The sequence below is a fragment of the Aquarana catesbeiana genome, linkage group LG11 (genome assembly GCF_042186555.1).
Source record: "Aquarana catesbeiana isolate 2022-GZ linkage group LG11, ASM4218655v1, whole genome shotgun sequence".
NCBI lineage: Eukaryota > Metazoa > Chordata > Amphibia > Anura > Ranidae > Aquarana > Aquarana catesbeiana.
In genome coordinates this window covers 275393892-275411826 of record NC_133334.1, presented here as the reverse complement: position 1 = coordinate 275411826, position 17935 = coordinate 275393892, and the positions used below count along the sequence as shown (strand labels likewise).

General features: G+C 44.6%; 1 protein-coding gene across 3 annotated transcripts in view; it reads left to right on the top strand.

Annotated features, from left to right (window-relative positions):
• Positions 1 to 17707, top strand: part of ZFHX3 (zinc finger homeobox 3) — a 157373-nt gene extending 139666 nt beyond the window's left edge. For 2 of the 3 annotated variants that reach the window (XM_073605868.1, XM_073605867.1), the window contains 3 exons: positions 3326 to 3431; positions 4920 to 10373; positions 14669 to 17707. In XM_073605868.1, the coding sequence (XP_073461969.1) occupies positions 3326 to 3431; positions 4920 to 10373; positions 14669 to 16185 (7077 nt within the window). In that variant the 3' untranslated portion in view covers positions 16186 to 17707. The remainder of the gene's footprint in view (positions 1 to 3325; positions 3432 to 4919; positions 10374 to 14668) is intronic. The other variant, XM_073605869.1, reaches the window with a different exon arrangement.
• The last annotated feature ends 228 nt before the right edge of the window (positions 17708 to 17935 follow it).

Genomic DNA, 17935 nt, shown 5'->3' with positions numbered 1-17935 from the left:
AGCCAGTTTGCTACACAGGGAGGGGATTTACTAAAACTGGAGCATGCAGAATTTGGTGCAGCTGTGCATGGGAGCCAATCAGCTTTGGACTTCAGCTTGTTCATTTAAAGTGGTTCTGAAGGGTTTTTTTTTTTTTTTTTTTTTAATCTTAATGCATTAAGATAAAAAAAAAAAAAATTCTGTGTGCAGCAGCCCCCCCTAATACTTACCTGATCCCCAACTCGACCCAACGATGTTGCATGAGAGCCTTGGCTGCCCGGGACCTTCCTCATTGGCTGAGACAGCAGCGGGCACCATTGGCTCCTGTTGCAGTCAAAGTCAGTGAGCCAATTAGGAGGGAGAGGGGGGGGGGCGGGCAGGAGCGAGCCACAGCTCTGTTTCTGAATGGACACACAGAGCATCGGCTCGGCTAAAGTGCCCCCCATAGCAAGCTGCTTACTATGGGGGCGGGAGGGAGGAGCCGGGAGCGCTGGCGAGGGAACCAAGAAGAGGAGGATCTTGGTTTTGCACACAGCAGGTAATTAGAACAAGTTTGTTATTTTAAGCAAAAAAAAAAAAAAAAAATATAGACTTTACTATCACTTTAAACTTTGCCAAAAAAAATAAACAAAAATCTGGAAGCTGATTGGTTTCCATGCAGAATTTTACACTCTCCAGTTTTAGTAAATCTCCTTCGTAGTGCCTACAGAACCTTTTTGAGATCATCGTAAAGTAAACCGGTCTGGCTTTGCATTGTTGGTCACACAACTCTGCTGCTTAAAAGTAGAACTTCACTCTCTCAAGCAACAGTGACTATTTTTAATCCCTATGCTTCTAGCATGATGAAATATACCGTAATTTATCAGTGTATAACACGCACATTCATTTTAAGTGGGAAGTTTCTGGGGGAAAAAAAATTACATTTTAAATAAGGAACTTTGAAGAAAAATAAGGGTCAGTGCCCATCTGCAGCCTCACCATTGCCAACAATGCAGCCTGATCAATGCCCATCTGCAGCCTCACAAGTGCCATCAATGCTGCAGCCTCACCATTGCTTTCAATGCTGCAGCCTCACCATTGCCATCAATGCTGCAGCCTCACCATTGCCATCAATGCTGCAGCCTCACCATTGCCATCAATGCTGCAGCCTCACCATTGCCGTCAGTGCAGCCTGATTGATGCCCATCTGCAGCCTAGAGGGGACAGGGAGGGGGGACGGGACGAGCTCTGACAGATTACATACAGTGAGAATCTCCTATGATAGACAGAACACTGGTCCAATGGCGGCCCAGGAGACGGGACTTCCTATTACAGGAGGCTGACAAGTAAACAGAAGATTCTCCTGTATGTAATCTGACGGTGCTCATCCCGCCCCCCCTCCGAGGCAGCTAAAATTGAACCATCTGCATATAAACACACACACGCTATTTGCACCCAATTTAGGGGGGAAAAAAAGTGAGGGTTGCACGCCAATAAATACAGTACTTTTCTATCTATCATATTTACTTGTTTTACAGTTAGTTACTTCCTGGTATCTAGCCTAGGCAAATGATGTTATACCTCCCAGGAGTCTTTTGGAGGGCAAGATGGGTTTTTCTCAGCTAAGCACACATTCCCGCCTGCATGCATGCCTAAGCTAAGTGCAGATGGATACCGGGAAGTAAATGCTACACGAATCATATGCCCTTACTTAAGATGGCTACTGCTAGAAATGCTAGGGGAGGTGTTTTCAAAGTGATTTCTCTGCAAAACAAAGCATGGAGCGATGGATGGACAAGGGGGGATTTGCTTTAAATAATAAAAATAAATGTAATAGTGTTTTTGATTTGTGGTGCTCAGATACAGTGTAGTTCCACTTTAAAGTAGAGGTGTCATGTGTGAAATATGTAGGCTGCCATTGCTGGCCTTTCCTAATCAAAATGCTAGTTGTTGATGCTTTTTTTGCCTTTAATATGTTACAAGGCACTCACCCACAAGCCTAGAATATAAGGGGACAAGATCATGAATGCTGACTTTCATCTGCTATATACTTGTTGGGTCAGTCAGCGTCTCCGAAGTATTAAAATCAGACAACTAGCATTTTCTAAATGAAATCTGTAATGGCAGCTGTTGTATTTTGCCATTGGCAGGTGTCCTTTACATGCAGGTACAATATATGTTGTCTACAAGTGCTCTTTATTCTGCATGCAATGCTGTGATCCCAGAGAGCCCCACCTGGCAGCATGCTGCCTACAGCAACCTTGACTTGGAGCTCCCCCCATGCGGTTGCTTGTTTGTTGGGTTGTAGGGTGTAGTTGAAGACCTGCTGGATTCCCCCCCCCCCCCCCCCCCGTTCCTGTGTGATCTGAAGTCACTATGTCAAGCCTGGGTTCACACAGGAGTAGTGGGAGGAACCGCATGTGATTCGGATAGGAATCACACCGCATTCCCACTCTTCCCAGTGAAATTTTGAGTCCCATTTATTTTGGATGGGCTCACATAGCACCACAACAGCATCAGGGCATTTGCACAAGTACTCGTATTGCTAGCAGTGCAACCCTAGTTGTGATCTTGGCCGGTTCCTGCTGAATCGGCTGAGATCTGAACTGTCTATAGCTGGCTTTAGTAGTGTGGATCAATCGGCTAAAAATTTCCCATGTGCTGCCAACCGCACCTCCAATCTTTCAGCCTTCACATGGTCTCCTTGGGATCAGACCTCCCATGCAAACATGTTTCAGAGCACTTTGTTGTTTTCCATGTGGTTTCATGGCCTTTCAATCCCATTAGTAACACCTTTTGTGTGTGTCCCAGTAACTGTGTCTTCTTCTTCTGCAGAACTTCCACATCTAAATGACTTATTTCCTACAATGTCCCCCCCCCCACACACACACACACACACACACACACACACACACACACACCCACCCACATCCCTTTGTCTCTCTTGGTTTAAAAAAAAAAAAAAAAAACGTCCTGGCAGACTTGTGCTTTCACTCAGGAACATGGCCCACTCATCTCTCTCTTTAGCAGTCTGAATTAATTAGGGGTGTTAATATGTGCAGGGTAGATTAAGAAGGAAGGGGGGGCCCTCACAGCACATCTCTGTAATTGGCTGCCCCACAGCCTGTGACAAAACACTCTTTGTGATCAAAGTCAGAATTCTGTGGAAAAGGGGGGAAAAGAAAAAAAAAATATTAATTAGAAGATTATTCTTTTAGCGTGTACTGATAATTAGAGCCGGCCACCTCCTGAGTGATGAGGAGGTTGTTGAGCAGCTGTGGACACTCTCAGCGTTCTGTAGGGTGAGGCTTAAGATGATGGTGGCGGGAAACACTTCTGAAAATCCTCCCTTCTTCCTCATCTGCAGGTAACTTCTCCAGAGACGCTCATGCCGAGCAGCATGTTTCTTCCCGTGAGCTCACCGGAGCGAGAAAAACCTGCGGCGGCCCCAGAAACCAACGAAAAGGCTTCAGGTAGGTAACAGATCTTTTAGGAAGGTTCACGCGAGGCACAAGGTCCTCTTTGCACGCACATGTCTCAGTACCGATTCTGTGTTCCGGAAGGGTTTTCAGTGGACCTCATGCTTGTGGGCATCTCTAACAAGCTATTACTCCTCCTCCCCCCCCCCCCCCTTTATTCTGTAAGTGTATTCTCTTTTTCAGATTCTTTACCTATACTTCATTTACAGTACTGGCAGTAGGGGTGCAGAGAAGGTATTAGTGCTTCAGAGGCCCCCAAATCCAAAAAAGCATAATTTCCAGTCCCAAAGTTCCTCCTACTATTTAAGATTGAGGTTGCCCATCACAGTAATAGACATTTAGGGGGAAATTTACCAAAATTGGTGCACGCAGAATCTGGAGCAGCCGTGCATCAGCTTCCAGGTTTGTCAAAAGCTTAAAGTGGTTGTAAAGGCACAAGGTTTTTTTTTTACCTTCATGCATTCTATGCATAAAGGTAAAAAAAAAAAACCTTCTGTGTGCAGCAGACCCTCCCCCCCCCACTTTCCTAATAATTATCTGAGCCCCTTCTCAATACAGCAATGTCCACACAAGCCTTGCCTCTCCCGGAGACTCGCATTCCTGATTGGCTTTTGGCAGCAGCGGGAGCCATTAGCCAGTAGGAGACGGAAGGGGCGTGGGGGCCGAACTGTGGCTCTATGTGTGAATGGACACACAGAGCCACGGCTCGGTAGCGCACATGCTTGGGTGCCCCCCCCCCCAAGCTGCTTGTTGTGGGGAAACCCAGCAGGGGGGAGGAGCCAGGAGCGACGGTATGGGTTTCGAGAAGAAGAGGATCAGGGCTGCTCTGTGCAAAACTATTACACAGAGCCGGTAAGTATAAGATGTTTGTTATTTTTTTTTTAAAAAGAGACTTTTTGCTCTCTCACTTGCCCCGCAGAAGGGGAGTAGGGGGACCGAGCTGCTGACGTAATTCGTCGTGACCCGGTCTCCCGGAAGTGAGGACAGGGTACCTGTAGTAAACAAGTACTGCTCCCCCCCCCTCCCACCAAATGTGGCACCGGGGGGGGGGGGAGAAAGAGGAGGAATCAGATAAGCGGAAGTTCCACTTTTGGGTGGAACTCCGCTTTAAGCCCTCGTTCACATTGGAGTGATTTGACAGGTCAAATCGCATGACAAGTTGCAGCCTACTGCCAGCAATGGCGCTGTTCCAATCAGTGCGACGCTGCACCGATTTGCAAAAGTAGTTCCTGCACTACTTTTGCCGATTACAGAAGTGATTTCAATAGATCACCTGTGCATGAAGTCGCACAGATGTCTTTCAAGTAGCACCTGAAATCACACTGACCTGCTACTTTGAAATCATGCTTCTTCAAGTGAAGTAGCACAATTTCACAGGGGGGGAGCTAGAACTGTTTACACTGCTGATTCATTGAATTTCTCATTTGATAAGGCCATTGGGAAAGGGTGTATTATAACAGTGCATTTTGTTTCTCTCCATAGAACCCGCTGAAGCAGTGTCTAAGAATGCAGCTGTCCCTGAGATGACGGAGCCGACTACAGAACAGAGAGCGCCCACCATTGACAACTCAACAAGAGAAGATTCTGGATTCTTGTGTTGGAAGAAAGGATGTAACCAAGTGTTTAAAACCTCGGCTGCTCTACAAACACATTTCAACGAGATTCACAACAAACGTCCCCAATTGCCAGTTTCTGACCGCCATGTTTACAAGTACCGCTGCAATCAGTGCAGTTTAGCTTTCAAAACTATCGAGAAACTTCAGCTCCATTCACAGTATCATGTGATCCGTGCAGCCACCATGTGCTGTCTTTGCCAGAGGAGCTTCCGCACATTCCAAGCCCTTAAGAAGCATCTAGAGACCAGCCACCTGGAGTTGAGCGAGTCTGACATCCAGCAGCTGTACAGCGGCCTTTTGGTGAATGGAGACCTTACAAACATGGGAGAGCCGGCAATGTCCGACGACCAAAGCATGATGGTAGATGATGACAAAGAGGATGAGAGTGACCTGGAGGACAAGCAGAGTCCCACCGGAAGCGATTCAGGTTCTGTACAAGAAGACTCTGGTTCTGAACCCAAACGAGCTCTTCCTTTTCGCAAGGGCCCAAATTTTACCCTGGAAAAGTTTTTGGACCCCTCCCGCCCTTACAAGTGCACAGTATGCAAAGAGTCATTCACGCAGAAGAACATTCTGCTGGTGCATTACAATTCTGTGTCACATCTGCATAAACTTAAAAGAGCTCTGCAGGACTCAACCACTGGGCAGCCGGAACCCACCAGCAGCCCAGATAATAAACCATTTAAGTGTAACACGTGCAATGTTGCATACAGCCAGAGCTCCACTCTAGAAATTCACATGAGGTCAGTTTTACATCAAACCAAGGCCCGCGCAGCAAAGCTGGAAGCGGCAGGTGGCAGCAGCAGCAGCACAGTTAGCTCCAGTAGTACTTGTCCATCTACGACCTCCACAACCACATCCAACCCTGTCACCTGCAGTGTCACCCCCACATCAAGCTGCACAACCACAGCAACAAGCTCCAGTGTTGTGAGCCAAATGCCCACTGAACCTGTAGTCAGTGCTGGCACAAGCAACCTGACCACTCCTACTGCCCCCTGCCCACCCGAGCATAAAGAAGGGAATCGTAAGAAACTGGCAGACATGATAGCCTCACGACAACAGCAGCATCAACAGCAGCAGCAGCAGCAGCAGCATCAACAGCAGCAAGCCCAATCACTGGTCCAGGCTCAGGCACAAGTGCAAGCCCACTTGCAACAAGAACTCCAACAACAAGCTGCTATTTTGCAGTCTCAGCTATTAAATCCCACACTACTTCCCCACTTTCCTATGACCACAGAGACATTACTTCAGCTCCAACAACAGCAGCACCTTCTGTTTCCCTTTTACATCCCTAGTACAGACTTTCAGTTCAACCCAGAGGTTAGCTTACCCTTGACCAGTGGCACTTTTACATTCACAGGAAGTAGCCCTGGTTTACTGGAAGACCTAAAGACTCCACTACAACTTTCCCAACAGGTACACCCTCATCACCAACATCTCCTGCAACAACAGTCAAGCCAAATGTGTATATCAGAACCACATTCCACTCTCCTGCAACCTCCAGAACTAAAGAACAAATCTTTCAAGGAAACCCTCAAGGAACTAAAGAAAGAAAAAGATTTCCCTGAAAGAACAGATGAGACTACAGTGGTGAATGAGTCGGTGCCCGATGGCCTGAAGTGTAAAGATAAGAAAGAGCCTACACCCAATTCCAGCTCTGACTGTACTCTGCTTCCACCTCGTATTGCGTCAGATGCTCGAGGTAATGCTATCAAAGCCTTGCTTGAGAATTTTGGGTTTGAACTGGTTATTCAGTTCAATGAAAACAAGCAGAAAGTGCAGAAGAAAACTGGGAAGAATGAACAGACTGGCACCTTGGAGAAGTTGGAATGCAATTCATGTGGGAAGTTTTTCTCTAACATCCTTATTTTAAAAAGCCACCAGGAACATGTCCACCAACGTTATTTACCATTTAAGCAACTTGAGCAGTTTGCAAAACAGTACAGAGACCAATACGAAAAGCTTTATCCGTTGAGACCCCAAACACCAGAGGCACCTCCTCCGCCACCACCACCACCGCCTCCACCACCTCCTCCTCCTCCTCTTCCTCCAGCAACCCCACAGCCAGCTATCACACCAGTTCCTACTACTGCTCCTCCACTCACCCCACCCAGCATTTCACCTGCACAGCCGTCTGTGTCTCTGGCTCAACTTTCAATGCCAATGGACCTGCCTATTTTTCCACCCCTTATGATGCAATCTATGCCATTGCAAAATATGCCAGGACAGCTGACATCTCAGTTGACTCCAGTAGAAACTCTTTCTGCAGACTTGGCCCAGCTGTATCAGCATCAATTAAATCCCAGTCTTCTACAACAGCAGAACAAAAGACCACGTACCAGAATCACTGATGACCAGCTAAGAGTATTACGGCAGTATTTTGACATCAACAATTCTCCGAGTGAGGAACAGATCAAAGAAATGTCTGATAAGTCTGGATTACCCCAAAAAGTTATCAAGCACTGGTTTAGAAACACCCTCTTTAAGGAGCGTCAACGAAACAAAGACTCTCCTTACAATTTTAATAACCCTCCCATTACTAGTTTAGAAGAATTAAAGGTAGACTCTAGACCTCCATCACCAGAACCTCAAAGGCATGAATACTGGGGAAGCAAGAGGTCTTCCAGGACACGGTTTACAGATTACCAGCTCCGTGTTCTACAAGACTTTTTTGATGCCAATGCTTATCCAAAGGATGATGAATTTGAGCAACTTTCCAACCTGTTAAACCTTCCGACGCGTGTTATTGTTGTCTGGTTCCAGAATGCACGGCAGAAAGCAAGAAAAAATTATGAAAATCAAGGAGACGGCAAGGAAGGTGAGAGGCGTGAATTGACAAATGACCGGTATATTCGTACTAGCAACCTAAACTACCAGTGCAAAAAATGTAGTTTGGTCTTTCAGAGGATTTTTGACCTCATCAAGCATCAGAAAAAACTGTGTTACAAAGATGAGGATGAAGATATGCACGATGACAGCCAAAATGAAGATTCTATGGATGCCACTGATATGCTGACACCTTCAAGTTCCTCATGTAGCACCCCTATGCCCTATCAGACCTATAGTACTGCAGCCACATCATCCACAAATGCTGCTAGTTTCTCACAGCAGATGATGGATATGGAAGATGCGATAATGTGTAGTTCCAAGCTAGAGGCTATAAATGATGATAAACCAAAGCATTATGAAATTCCAAGGACACAGCAAAACCAAACACAAGAACAGCCACTGCAACCAAAGCAAGAGCCACAGCAGCCTCAAACCACACAAGCTCAACCCTCACCACAGGACCAATTGGAACAAAAAGTTACTGCAACACCACAGAAACATCTATCCCTCTCATCTCCATCCACACAACCATCCCACTGCTCCTTGACACAGTCAAGTCCCAATGCGGCTCAAATTTCACACCACTCTATGAAGCCTCTTCACTCATCAACTCCACAGCAGTTAACGAATTTGCCTCCTCAGCTAATTCCCTATCAGTGTGATCAATGCAAACTGGCCTTCCCATCTTTTGAGCATTGGCAGGAACACCAACAGTTGCATTTTCTTAGTGCTCAAAACCAGTTCATCCATCCTCAGTTTTTAGACAGATCAATGGATATGCCCTTCATGCTATTTGATCCCAGTAATCCATTACTAGCAAGCCAGCTTCTTTCTGGAGGACTTTCTCAAATGCCAACTGGCTCAGCTACTTCTCCTTCAGCACCATCATCTACAATGAACACCTTGAAGAGGAAGCTTGAGGAAAAGGCGAACGCAAGCCCAGGGGAAAATGATAGTGGGACTGGTGGAGAAGAACCTCACAGGGACAAGCGTCTGCGAACCACAATTACGCCAGAACAGCTGGAAATATTATATCAGAAGTATCTGCTGGATTCTAACCCAACACGTAAAATGCTTGATCATATTGCCCATGAAGTGGGTTTAAAGAAGCGTGTTGTTCAAGTTTGGTTTCAGAATACTCGGGCAAGGGAAAGAAAGGGACAGTTTCGAGCGGTTGGTCCAGCCCAAGCTCATAGGCGCTGCCCATTTTGCAGAGCTTTGTTTAAGGCAAAAACTGCGTTAGAAGCTCACATAAGATCTCGCCATTGGCATGAGGCAAAAAGAGCTGGCTATAACATGAGTTTATCTACAATGCTTGTTGACTGTGATGGCACTTTGCAGTTGAAAGGAGATCTTTTTGACAATACTTCCTTTCATAACTTACCCCACAGCAGCAGTGACGGACACTGCATTTCCTTGTCTCCGCTGAGCAAATCTATGGATCTTTCGCCTAGAACACTGCTCAGCCCATCTTCTATTAAAGTTGAAGGGTCCGAAGACTTTGAAAGCCCCTCGATGTCATCTGTCAATTTGAGCTTTGATCAAGCTAAGTTGGACAATGATGACTGCTCCTCTGTGAATACTGCTTTAACAGATACAACAACAGGAGATGAAGGAAATGCAGACAATGACAGCACCACAGGTATTCTTGCTGAAACAAAATCTGCATCTGTAACGAGTGAAGGCTTGCCAAAGTCTGCCATTATGGCAATGTCTGAGTATGAGGACCAAATGTCTTCTGGTTTAGTGAGCCCCGCCCCAAGCTTTTACAGCAAAGAGTATGAGAATGAAGGCATTGTTGATTATAGTGAAACTTCCAGCCTTGCTGACCCATGCTCTCCTAGCCCAGGTGCAAGTGGTTCAGCAGGCAAGTCAGGTGATAGCGGAGACCGCCCTGGTCAAAAGCGTTTTAGAACGCAAATGACTAACCTTCAACTAAAACTTCTTAAGTCCTGTTTTAATGATTACAGAACACCCACCATGCTGGAGTGTGAAGTTTTGGGCAATGATATCGGACTGCCAAAGAGAGTTGTACAGGTCTGGTTTCAGAATGCCCGGGCAAAGGAAAAGAAGGCTAAACTAAACATGGCCAAGCACTTCGGAATAAACCAAACCAATTATGAGGGACCTAAAACAGAGTGCACTTTGTGTGGCGTGAAATACAGCGCGCGTCTGTCTGTGCGGGATCATATCTTCTCCCAGCAACATATCTCCAAAGTTAAGGACGCTATAGGAAGCCAGTTGGACAAGGAGAAAGAATACTTTGATCCAGCCACTGTTCGTCAGTTAATGGCTCAGCAAGAGTTGGATCGCATTAAAAAAGCCAATGAGGTTTTGGGTCTGACCCCTCAGCAACAGGCTGTATTTGATAACCCTCCCCTGCAAGCACTCAATCTTCCAACACCCTACCCAGCTCTCCAAGGCATCCCTCCAGTACTGTTGCCAGGTCTCAGCAGCCCAACTTTGCCAGGATTCACTCCCTCTAACACAGGTGGGCACAAGATAAGAGCACTTGGTAGTGAAAGTGTGCTGGTGTTAGGGTAAAAAAAAAAAAAAAAAAAAAAGAGACATGTTGGCCCTTCAACTACACTTAAACCCTATATTACATGAATTTAAAATTTTGTCATTTCTTAAATATAAAATTGTGTAAATTTATTTAACTGATTTACCAGCCAAAGCTCTTATCAATGTCTAATTCAGAGATTAGACATTAAAATTGCCAAATAAGTGAAACTCTTGGATAATATTTTATAAATGCATACCAAGCCCCAAAGAATGCACTGGCTAGAACTAACAATCGCTTGACATAAACACATGTGCTATTAGTAACTGGATCATGAAGAACACACGAGTAATAAATTATTTTCCCATCATATGAGTTGGCCAGGAAGAGACCTTCCACTGTTACCTAGTGGTGATCTGAGCAGAATTTGTAGAATTTCTTTGTTCTTTTGTACCCACAGTGATAATTCTTTAGGCCCCTTTCATACTGAGGCGTTTTTCGTGCTAAAAAAAGCGCATGAAAGGCTCCTGAAAACTGCTTCCCATTAATGTCAATGGATGCTTTTACACTGGGGCGGTGAAAAAAAGTCCTGCAAGCAGCATCTTTGGAGCGCTTAAAAAAGCCTCCATTGAAATGAATGGGAAGCGCTACAAAATCGTTCTTTTGAGTCACGTGACCTTAAAAGGGAAAAAAAAGCGCCCGATGTTTCATGGGCAGTTTTCAAGCACCTCAGTGTGAAAGGGGTCTTAGATTTCGTCATTTTATAGAGAGTATTTGTTTCTTAGAACACCAAGGCACTCTAGCAAGTTCTGTATTTTACTTAGGAAGCACCACCCTCATAAGAATATTATATGTAAGGCAAGTCAGATATTAATATATATATATATGATATGTGGAATTTATTATCTGGGAAATCCTTGCTGTTTAAGGAAGGTCTGGTAATAAATATTTTTCACTGCATCACTTTAATAGATGGAGATGAATTAGTCTACATGTTTGGGTTTTTTTTTTTAGTCCATTTTCTTATTGAGTTTATGAATGACTGAGGTGAGATTGTGTTTTTGGCAGAAATGAGAAGAAGAATGACATGTTGGTGTTGACCGTGGTAATGATATCTTTAGTATTGGTGATGTTATTTACTGGTTCCTAAGCTATTCATAGACAGCTTGAATCTTGGCAGGTTCAGCAGGGACCGGCCGAGATTCGAACCATGTAGGGGCAAGGCTGATTGTACTCAATATGATTGATCAATCAACTTGGCTACAACCAGCATGTCGGCTTTTTTTTTACGTGATTATTGCCAACGGCTGTAACCGATTGCAATAATCATTGTGTGCCCCCCCCCCCGCCATCAGAACCGAATAGCTCCAGTGGATGGATTCCTTTAAAGTAGACCCTTCCTAATTGGGGGAAAATAGGGTTGGGCACTAGCGAGTCTAGAGCTGGCTATAGAAAGGAGCGATTTTTTTCCCTGCAACCAAGGGTTGCAGGAAAGAATATTGCTAGCACAGTCAGTGTTGATGGGAGAATCTAGCAATATTCTTTCCTGCAACCCTTGGTTGCAGGGAAGAAAATCGCTCCTTTCTATAGCCGGCTCTAGACTCGCTAGTGCCCATCTCTATTTTCCAGAATTAGGAAGGGTCTACTTTAAAGGACACATTCACTTCAAATGATGTCAGTTATAAGAAGAGTATAATGAGCCACCTCAAATATAGCAAATAGCTGTAACTTGAATAGAAATGAGACCGCTCAAAGGGGGTACTTAAAAGTGAAAATGCCCGAGCAGTGGTGTTGATTTACTAAAACGGGAGAGTGCAAAATCTGGTGCAGCAGTGCATAGAAACCAATCAACTTCTAACTTCAGCTTGTTCAATTAACTTTTGACAAAGAAACCTGGAAGCCAATTGGTTTCTATGCAGAACTGCACCAGATTTTGCACCCTCCAGTTTTAGTAAATCAAGCCCACTGTCCCTCCATTCAGCCACTTGGAAGTGAAGAAAATAACCACTACTTTGAGGTTTTGGGGGCATGTACCAGTGTAGGTAGTTGGTGATTGGCAAAGCACTGTCACATGTGGGTGCAGAAACTGGCTTTAGCCACTGTTAGCTTTGACCAGAGCAAATTGGCACTTGCACATGGTGTTCCTTTCTTGTGACTGAATGGAGTAGTGGGGGATTGAAGGAAAGGCAGTACAGGCAGTCCCCGAGTTACGAACGACTCCTACTTACGAACAGCCTCAAAGGCCAGCCACTTGTGCTCCATGCGGGTCCTGGATACCTTTCGAGCACTTCCGAATACATCCCACACTGCCGTACTACACCCCAGATAACATAACAAGCACCCAGAACATCCCACATCTATGCACAGGCGGCAGTTGCACTTACAAATGCAGTGTTGCGACTTACAAACAACTTCAACTTACGAACAAACCTATAGTCCCTATTGTGTTCGTAACCCGGGGACTGCCTGTATGTGCTACTTGGGAGAGGGATAGTAAAGCGGTTCTTTTTTAAGGATTATATGAATACAGATTCAAGGAAGTTTATTCTAAATAAAGAAGCATAATAGTTCCATGGATGACCCAAAACTCACGTAGGGAATCCAATAAGGGCACTCCCCACTAGATAGCAACACCCCCACCCCATGTGAATCACACCACAGTTTCCGTTCTTGACGCTTCACAAACACTATTCAGGGTTGGTCCCTCGGGTATAATAATAATCCAGTTAGGTATAATTTGTAAAGATATGCTTAATTCTACAGATTGCAAGCTCTATCAGACCAAAGCTGACATATTTTGTAATACCCCCTATTGTTCCGACCCCACATTTGTCACTGCCAAAATGAGTACACACATACAAAGCCTGCCAGGTGTTTTACCCGCTTTCACATCCTATCCAAAATTATCAAGTATTCAGACAAATCTTGGAGGCAGCTCAATATTTCAGCCTTATACTGCCAATCATGGAGTACCCAATCCACACAACATTATCCAGGTGCATTTGCAAGTTTGACTAGAGTACCAGCATTATGGAAATCCGTATGGGCAATATGCCCATAACAACAAAGCGCATCTAAAACCATTTTTTCCCGATTGGATAGAGTAGAGAATGATTCAAACCTGTTTTTTTTTTTTTATCTTCTCACTGGAAAGATTCACCCTATTTGCCCTGGTGTCCACTGTTCTGTATGGTGTCTTAAGAGTGGGACTGAAAGGAAATATACCCACACAGACAGCCAAAAAAAATACATATATATATCAGCAGTTTTAACCATTCTATTGTGAAGAATATTAATATACATATCGTGGACAGAAAGGGTAAGGGCAAAGCAAACAGTTTACTCTATTGCACTCCTTCCTTCTGTCTTGAAAGGAAGGCATGCATGGTCTCCACCTCCCAAGAACCATTGTTCATCGATTCTGGACACTGGCAAAAAGCTCTGCTGAAACCACCCACCAGTGTATTCATCCAACCCTGCCAACTCCATGAGGCTCTATTTTTTTTGCTAGTGTCCTTGGGGGATGAACCCCTTCTACTTAAGAAGATTTTATTTATTTTTTCTATTTTTCATTACGTTTCTTCTTTGAACAACACTTCTATCAAGATCTGATGGCCTAATGCCTTATGGCTCACTAACTAAAAAATCTGTATTCTTCTATAAACATGGGAGGCTATTTGCAAAAGAAAAAGTGGAGAAACGACTTGATTGACTTTCCCGAGAGAATTAAAGATGAAACCTCCTTGATTGGTATTTATTGCTAAGGGTCCTTTCACATGAGTGGACCGTTCGGGTCCACCTGTCCGTTTTTCAGGTGGACCAGATCGGATCCTCCAGTCTCCTGGTTGTCAATGGACATGTGTCTATTGACATCCGGTCGCTCAAAATTAGACAGATTAGGATCCCTTCCCCATCCGTCTGGCGGATCGGATGGGATGGCAGTCAGAGGTAAACTTACAGGTAGTAGTACATTTACATCCCACTGCCCATAGACGAGAGCAGGCAGTGTGTCTCTCTGCTCTACATAAGACAGGCGGATTCCCAGATGAGTAGGCGGACTCCAGCGGAGCCCACCCCGTGTAGAAAGGCCATAAGTCCACTCTGTTCCAAAAGTTTGAAGTCCGCTAGGCACAGATAAGAGATGACATGCTTTTCAAGTTAATAGCCTAAATAATGTTTGGTGTTTGGATGTGTGTTGTATTTTTAGATTATCTTTACTTCTTTAAACTGTTTCTTCATACTAGTTCTTCTGTGTAATTCTTCTCTTTGTGGTTCTTTTTTAGCTTTAAGTTCTCCAAAATCCAATGTGATGGGAGTGCCCAACACCACCGTCCCCTCTCCCGGCCTTCCAACTTCTGGACAACCAAATAAACAACTTCCCAAATCACTAAGCCCTACCATTCCATCACAGACTCACCCATTACCTGCATCCCAGTCCCAAGAGTTGCCGAAGGATAAAGAAAGTGAGAAGGTGAAAGAGAAGGAAAGGGGGAAAGGCAAGGGAGATCCATCACCTGTGCTCAAAAAAGAGAAAGGGGAGACTCTAGCTTCAACATCCAGCTCGATGCCAGGCATGGAGTATATAGTAGACTCATCCCAGCTCCAGGCTTTACAAGCAGCTTTGACATCGGATCCATCTGCCCTGCTTACCAGCCCATTTCTTCCATACTTTGTCCCCGGGTTCTCACCCTACTATGGCGCTCAGATCCCCGGAACCTTACCAGGTGGTTACCTGCAGCCAATGTATGGGATGGAAAGTCTGTTCCCATACAACCCTGCTATCTCCCAAGCTTTGATGGGACTTTCACAAGGCTCTTTACTTCAACAGTATCAGCAGTACCAGCAGAGCTTACAGGAAGCACTTCAGCAGCAGCAGCGGCAACTCCAAATGCAGCAAAAACAGCAGCAGCAACACCATCATCATCATCAAAGACTGCAGCAGCAACAGCCCAAAGCAAGCCGAACCCCAACTCCTTCTGTTGTTTCCCCTTCAGAAAAAGACCCTGCCAAAGACTCCCCTAAGCTGGAAAAGCAGAATCCTGTGGCCCATGAGGTATCGCACTCCAACAAGCCTCCAGAACATCAAGAAGCAGAAAGCCAAGTTGCGGATTGTCTCTTGGACCCCTTTATTGTCCCAAAGGTGCAGTACAAGTTGGTCTGCCGGAAGTGTGAGCTGAGCTTCAGCAGCGAGGAGGCGGCTATCAGCCACCTGAAGTCCCTCTGCTTCTTTGGCCAATCTGTGGTGAATCTGCAAGAGCTGGTGACATGCATCCCCACTGGTGACTGCAGCGGTTCATACCGCTGTCTAGGGTGTGAGGCCACGCTGTGTGGGGGAGATGCACTGCGTCAACATCTGGAGTCACCCTTGCACAAACACAGAACAATCAAAAGAACAGCAAGAAACGCCAAAGAGCACCCTAGTTTATTACCTCACTCCGCCTGCTTCCCCAATCCTGACACCGCATCTACCTCTCAGTCTGCTGCTGACTCCAAAGCCAGCCTCTCACCCCCTTCCCCCTCTGCTTCTCCCCACGCCACCACCAAGTCCTGGTCTCACAGTACGCCCAGAAAACCTCCGCCTCCCCCCACGCTCTCCTCATCTTCAACAGTTACCTCAAGTCCGTGCAGCACCTCAGGGGTTGCGACCTCCTTTCCAACAGACGTTTTCTCTGAGGAGTCTGACTCGGATCTCAGCCAAAAGTCTGACAGGGCGGGAAGTCCACTAGGCGCTCCTGAGAACCCAAGCTGTCATGAGGATGGCTCTCGAACTGCTGTGGGAGTGGGTTCTTTACGATTGTAGACTTCGGAGATGGACGATGATGAAAATAATAATAAATATGAATTTTAAATAAAAAAAAAAAAAAAAAGAAAAAAAAAGATAAATAACAAACCAATTTCACAAACAAAAAAATACTGCAATTTCCAAAGCTTCTAACCAAAAAAAGGACCCCTTCCCTTCCCCAGTATGAATTTCTTCATTCCTACACCTGCCCCTCTGCCCTGTTTTCCCCTCCACTGTCACATTGGGCCCCTTTCACAGGGAACTGGGTCCAGCTCCATTTTTTCCCCCCTTCTATGGAGTTTGGTCACCCGGCGGTGACAGCCCTTCTCTGCTTACCCTGTGAAGGCTTTGTTAAGAAAAAAAAAACCAATGGAATTGTGTTATTCTCAGGTCAAATGTTCACACCGTGTTCTGACTCTGGTCTTGGAATTTTATATATACATATATATGGATAGGAATATATATGTGTGTATATATGTATTTATTTTATTTTATTTTTTTCTGTTCAGTAACTGAATTTTTTTTTTTTTTTAAGTAATTGCTAACTTAACCGGTCAGAAATAAAAAAAAAGGATTCAGGACTGGGTTTTAAATGATAATAAAAAAAGAAAACAAAAAAAAAAAGAAAAAAAAAGCTGCCTCCCAAGGGACGAAACGTTTCGGGTGTGGCATTCGTACTTTATAATTTTCACATCCGGGAACCACAGCTCCAAAAATATATATATATATAAATATATATACTTTAATGAATTGCGAACAGACTTTCTATATTTCTTGTAGATGAGGCCATTGAATCAAGACAGTTTTCAGAAATGGATAAGATCCTTTGTACTTTTTTCTTTGTGTCCATATGACGTTACTCATCAAGCCATTTGTTTTTCCGGTCACAAGGTGGCCGACCCAAAACACATTGTCAAGCTCAGTAACCCTTAGCTCTTTAACCAAAAGAAAACCCCCCTTCCCCTCTTTTTTTATTTTTGTTTTTAAAGTATAATATTTTTCAGAAAAAATAGCTCTTACCAGCAGGGATCTGTCACTGCTACTTAATTTTATTTACCTATTTTATTTCCCAATGGGACAAACAGCTCTTCATAGCCTGCGTTTAGCAGTGCTGTACATAGTGTGTTACAGGCACATGCCCCGCCCCTGAGGAGCTTATTCTCTCAACAAAAGCCGATGTTGGGATTTGGGGAAAGAGGGTTTGCTGGTAAAAAAAAAGGTGTATTATTCCCTGTTGTTTGGTGTTTGTATTCTGCACACTTACCCCGACCCCAGTGTTACCTGTTGACTCTGTTTCATGTCAATAGACAGAGGTCTGTTCTGTTAAAAAGAGAAAAAAAAAAAAAAAAGTGGAAAAGAGTTAACCATTTGTATGTGTATGTATACATGTGTGTGTATATGTATGCATAGATACATGGTCACACACCGACGTGTGCACACACATTTAATTTCTTTTTTTTGAATGAAATCTGATGCTTTAAATAAAATCCAAAGATAAGCCTCCCTTGTGTCTTGGCGCGGAAGGCTTTGTTTGACTTGACGTGTTTTCTATGTTAACATACTTTTAGTTACTGCTTTATGGGTCATGTGATCAAATGCAGCCAATGGAATTTGGCAGAAAAGCACCTTGCTTTGTATGTCCTGGTATATGAACCACCTATGTCGTGTGTCGAATACAAGCCCTACATAAAACCTTGTAGGGAATGGAAGTCTGAATTGGTGTATATCCAAAGGGAAGGATCCCTGTAGCAACACATCCGTGTAAGTC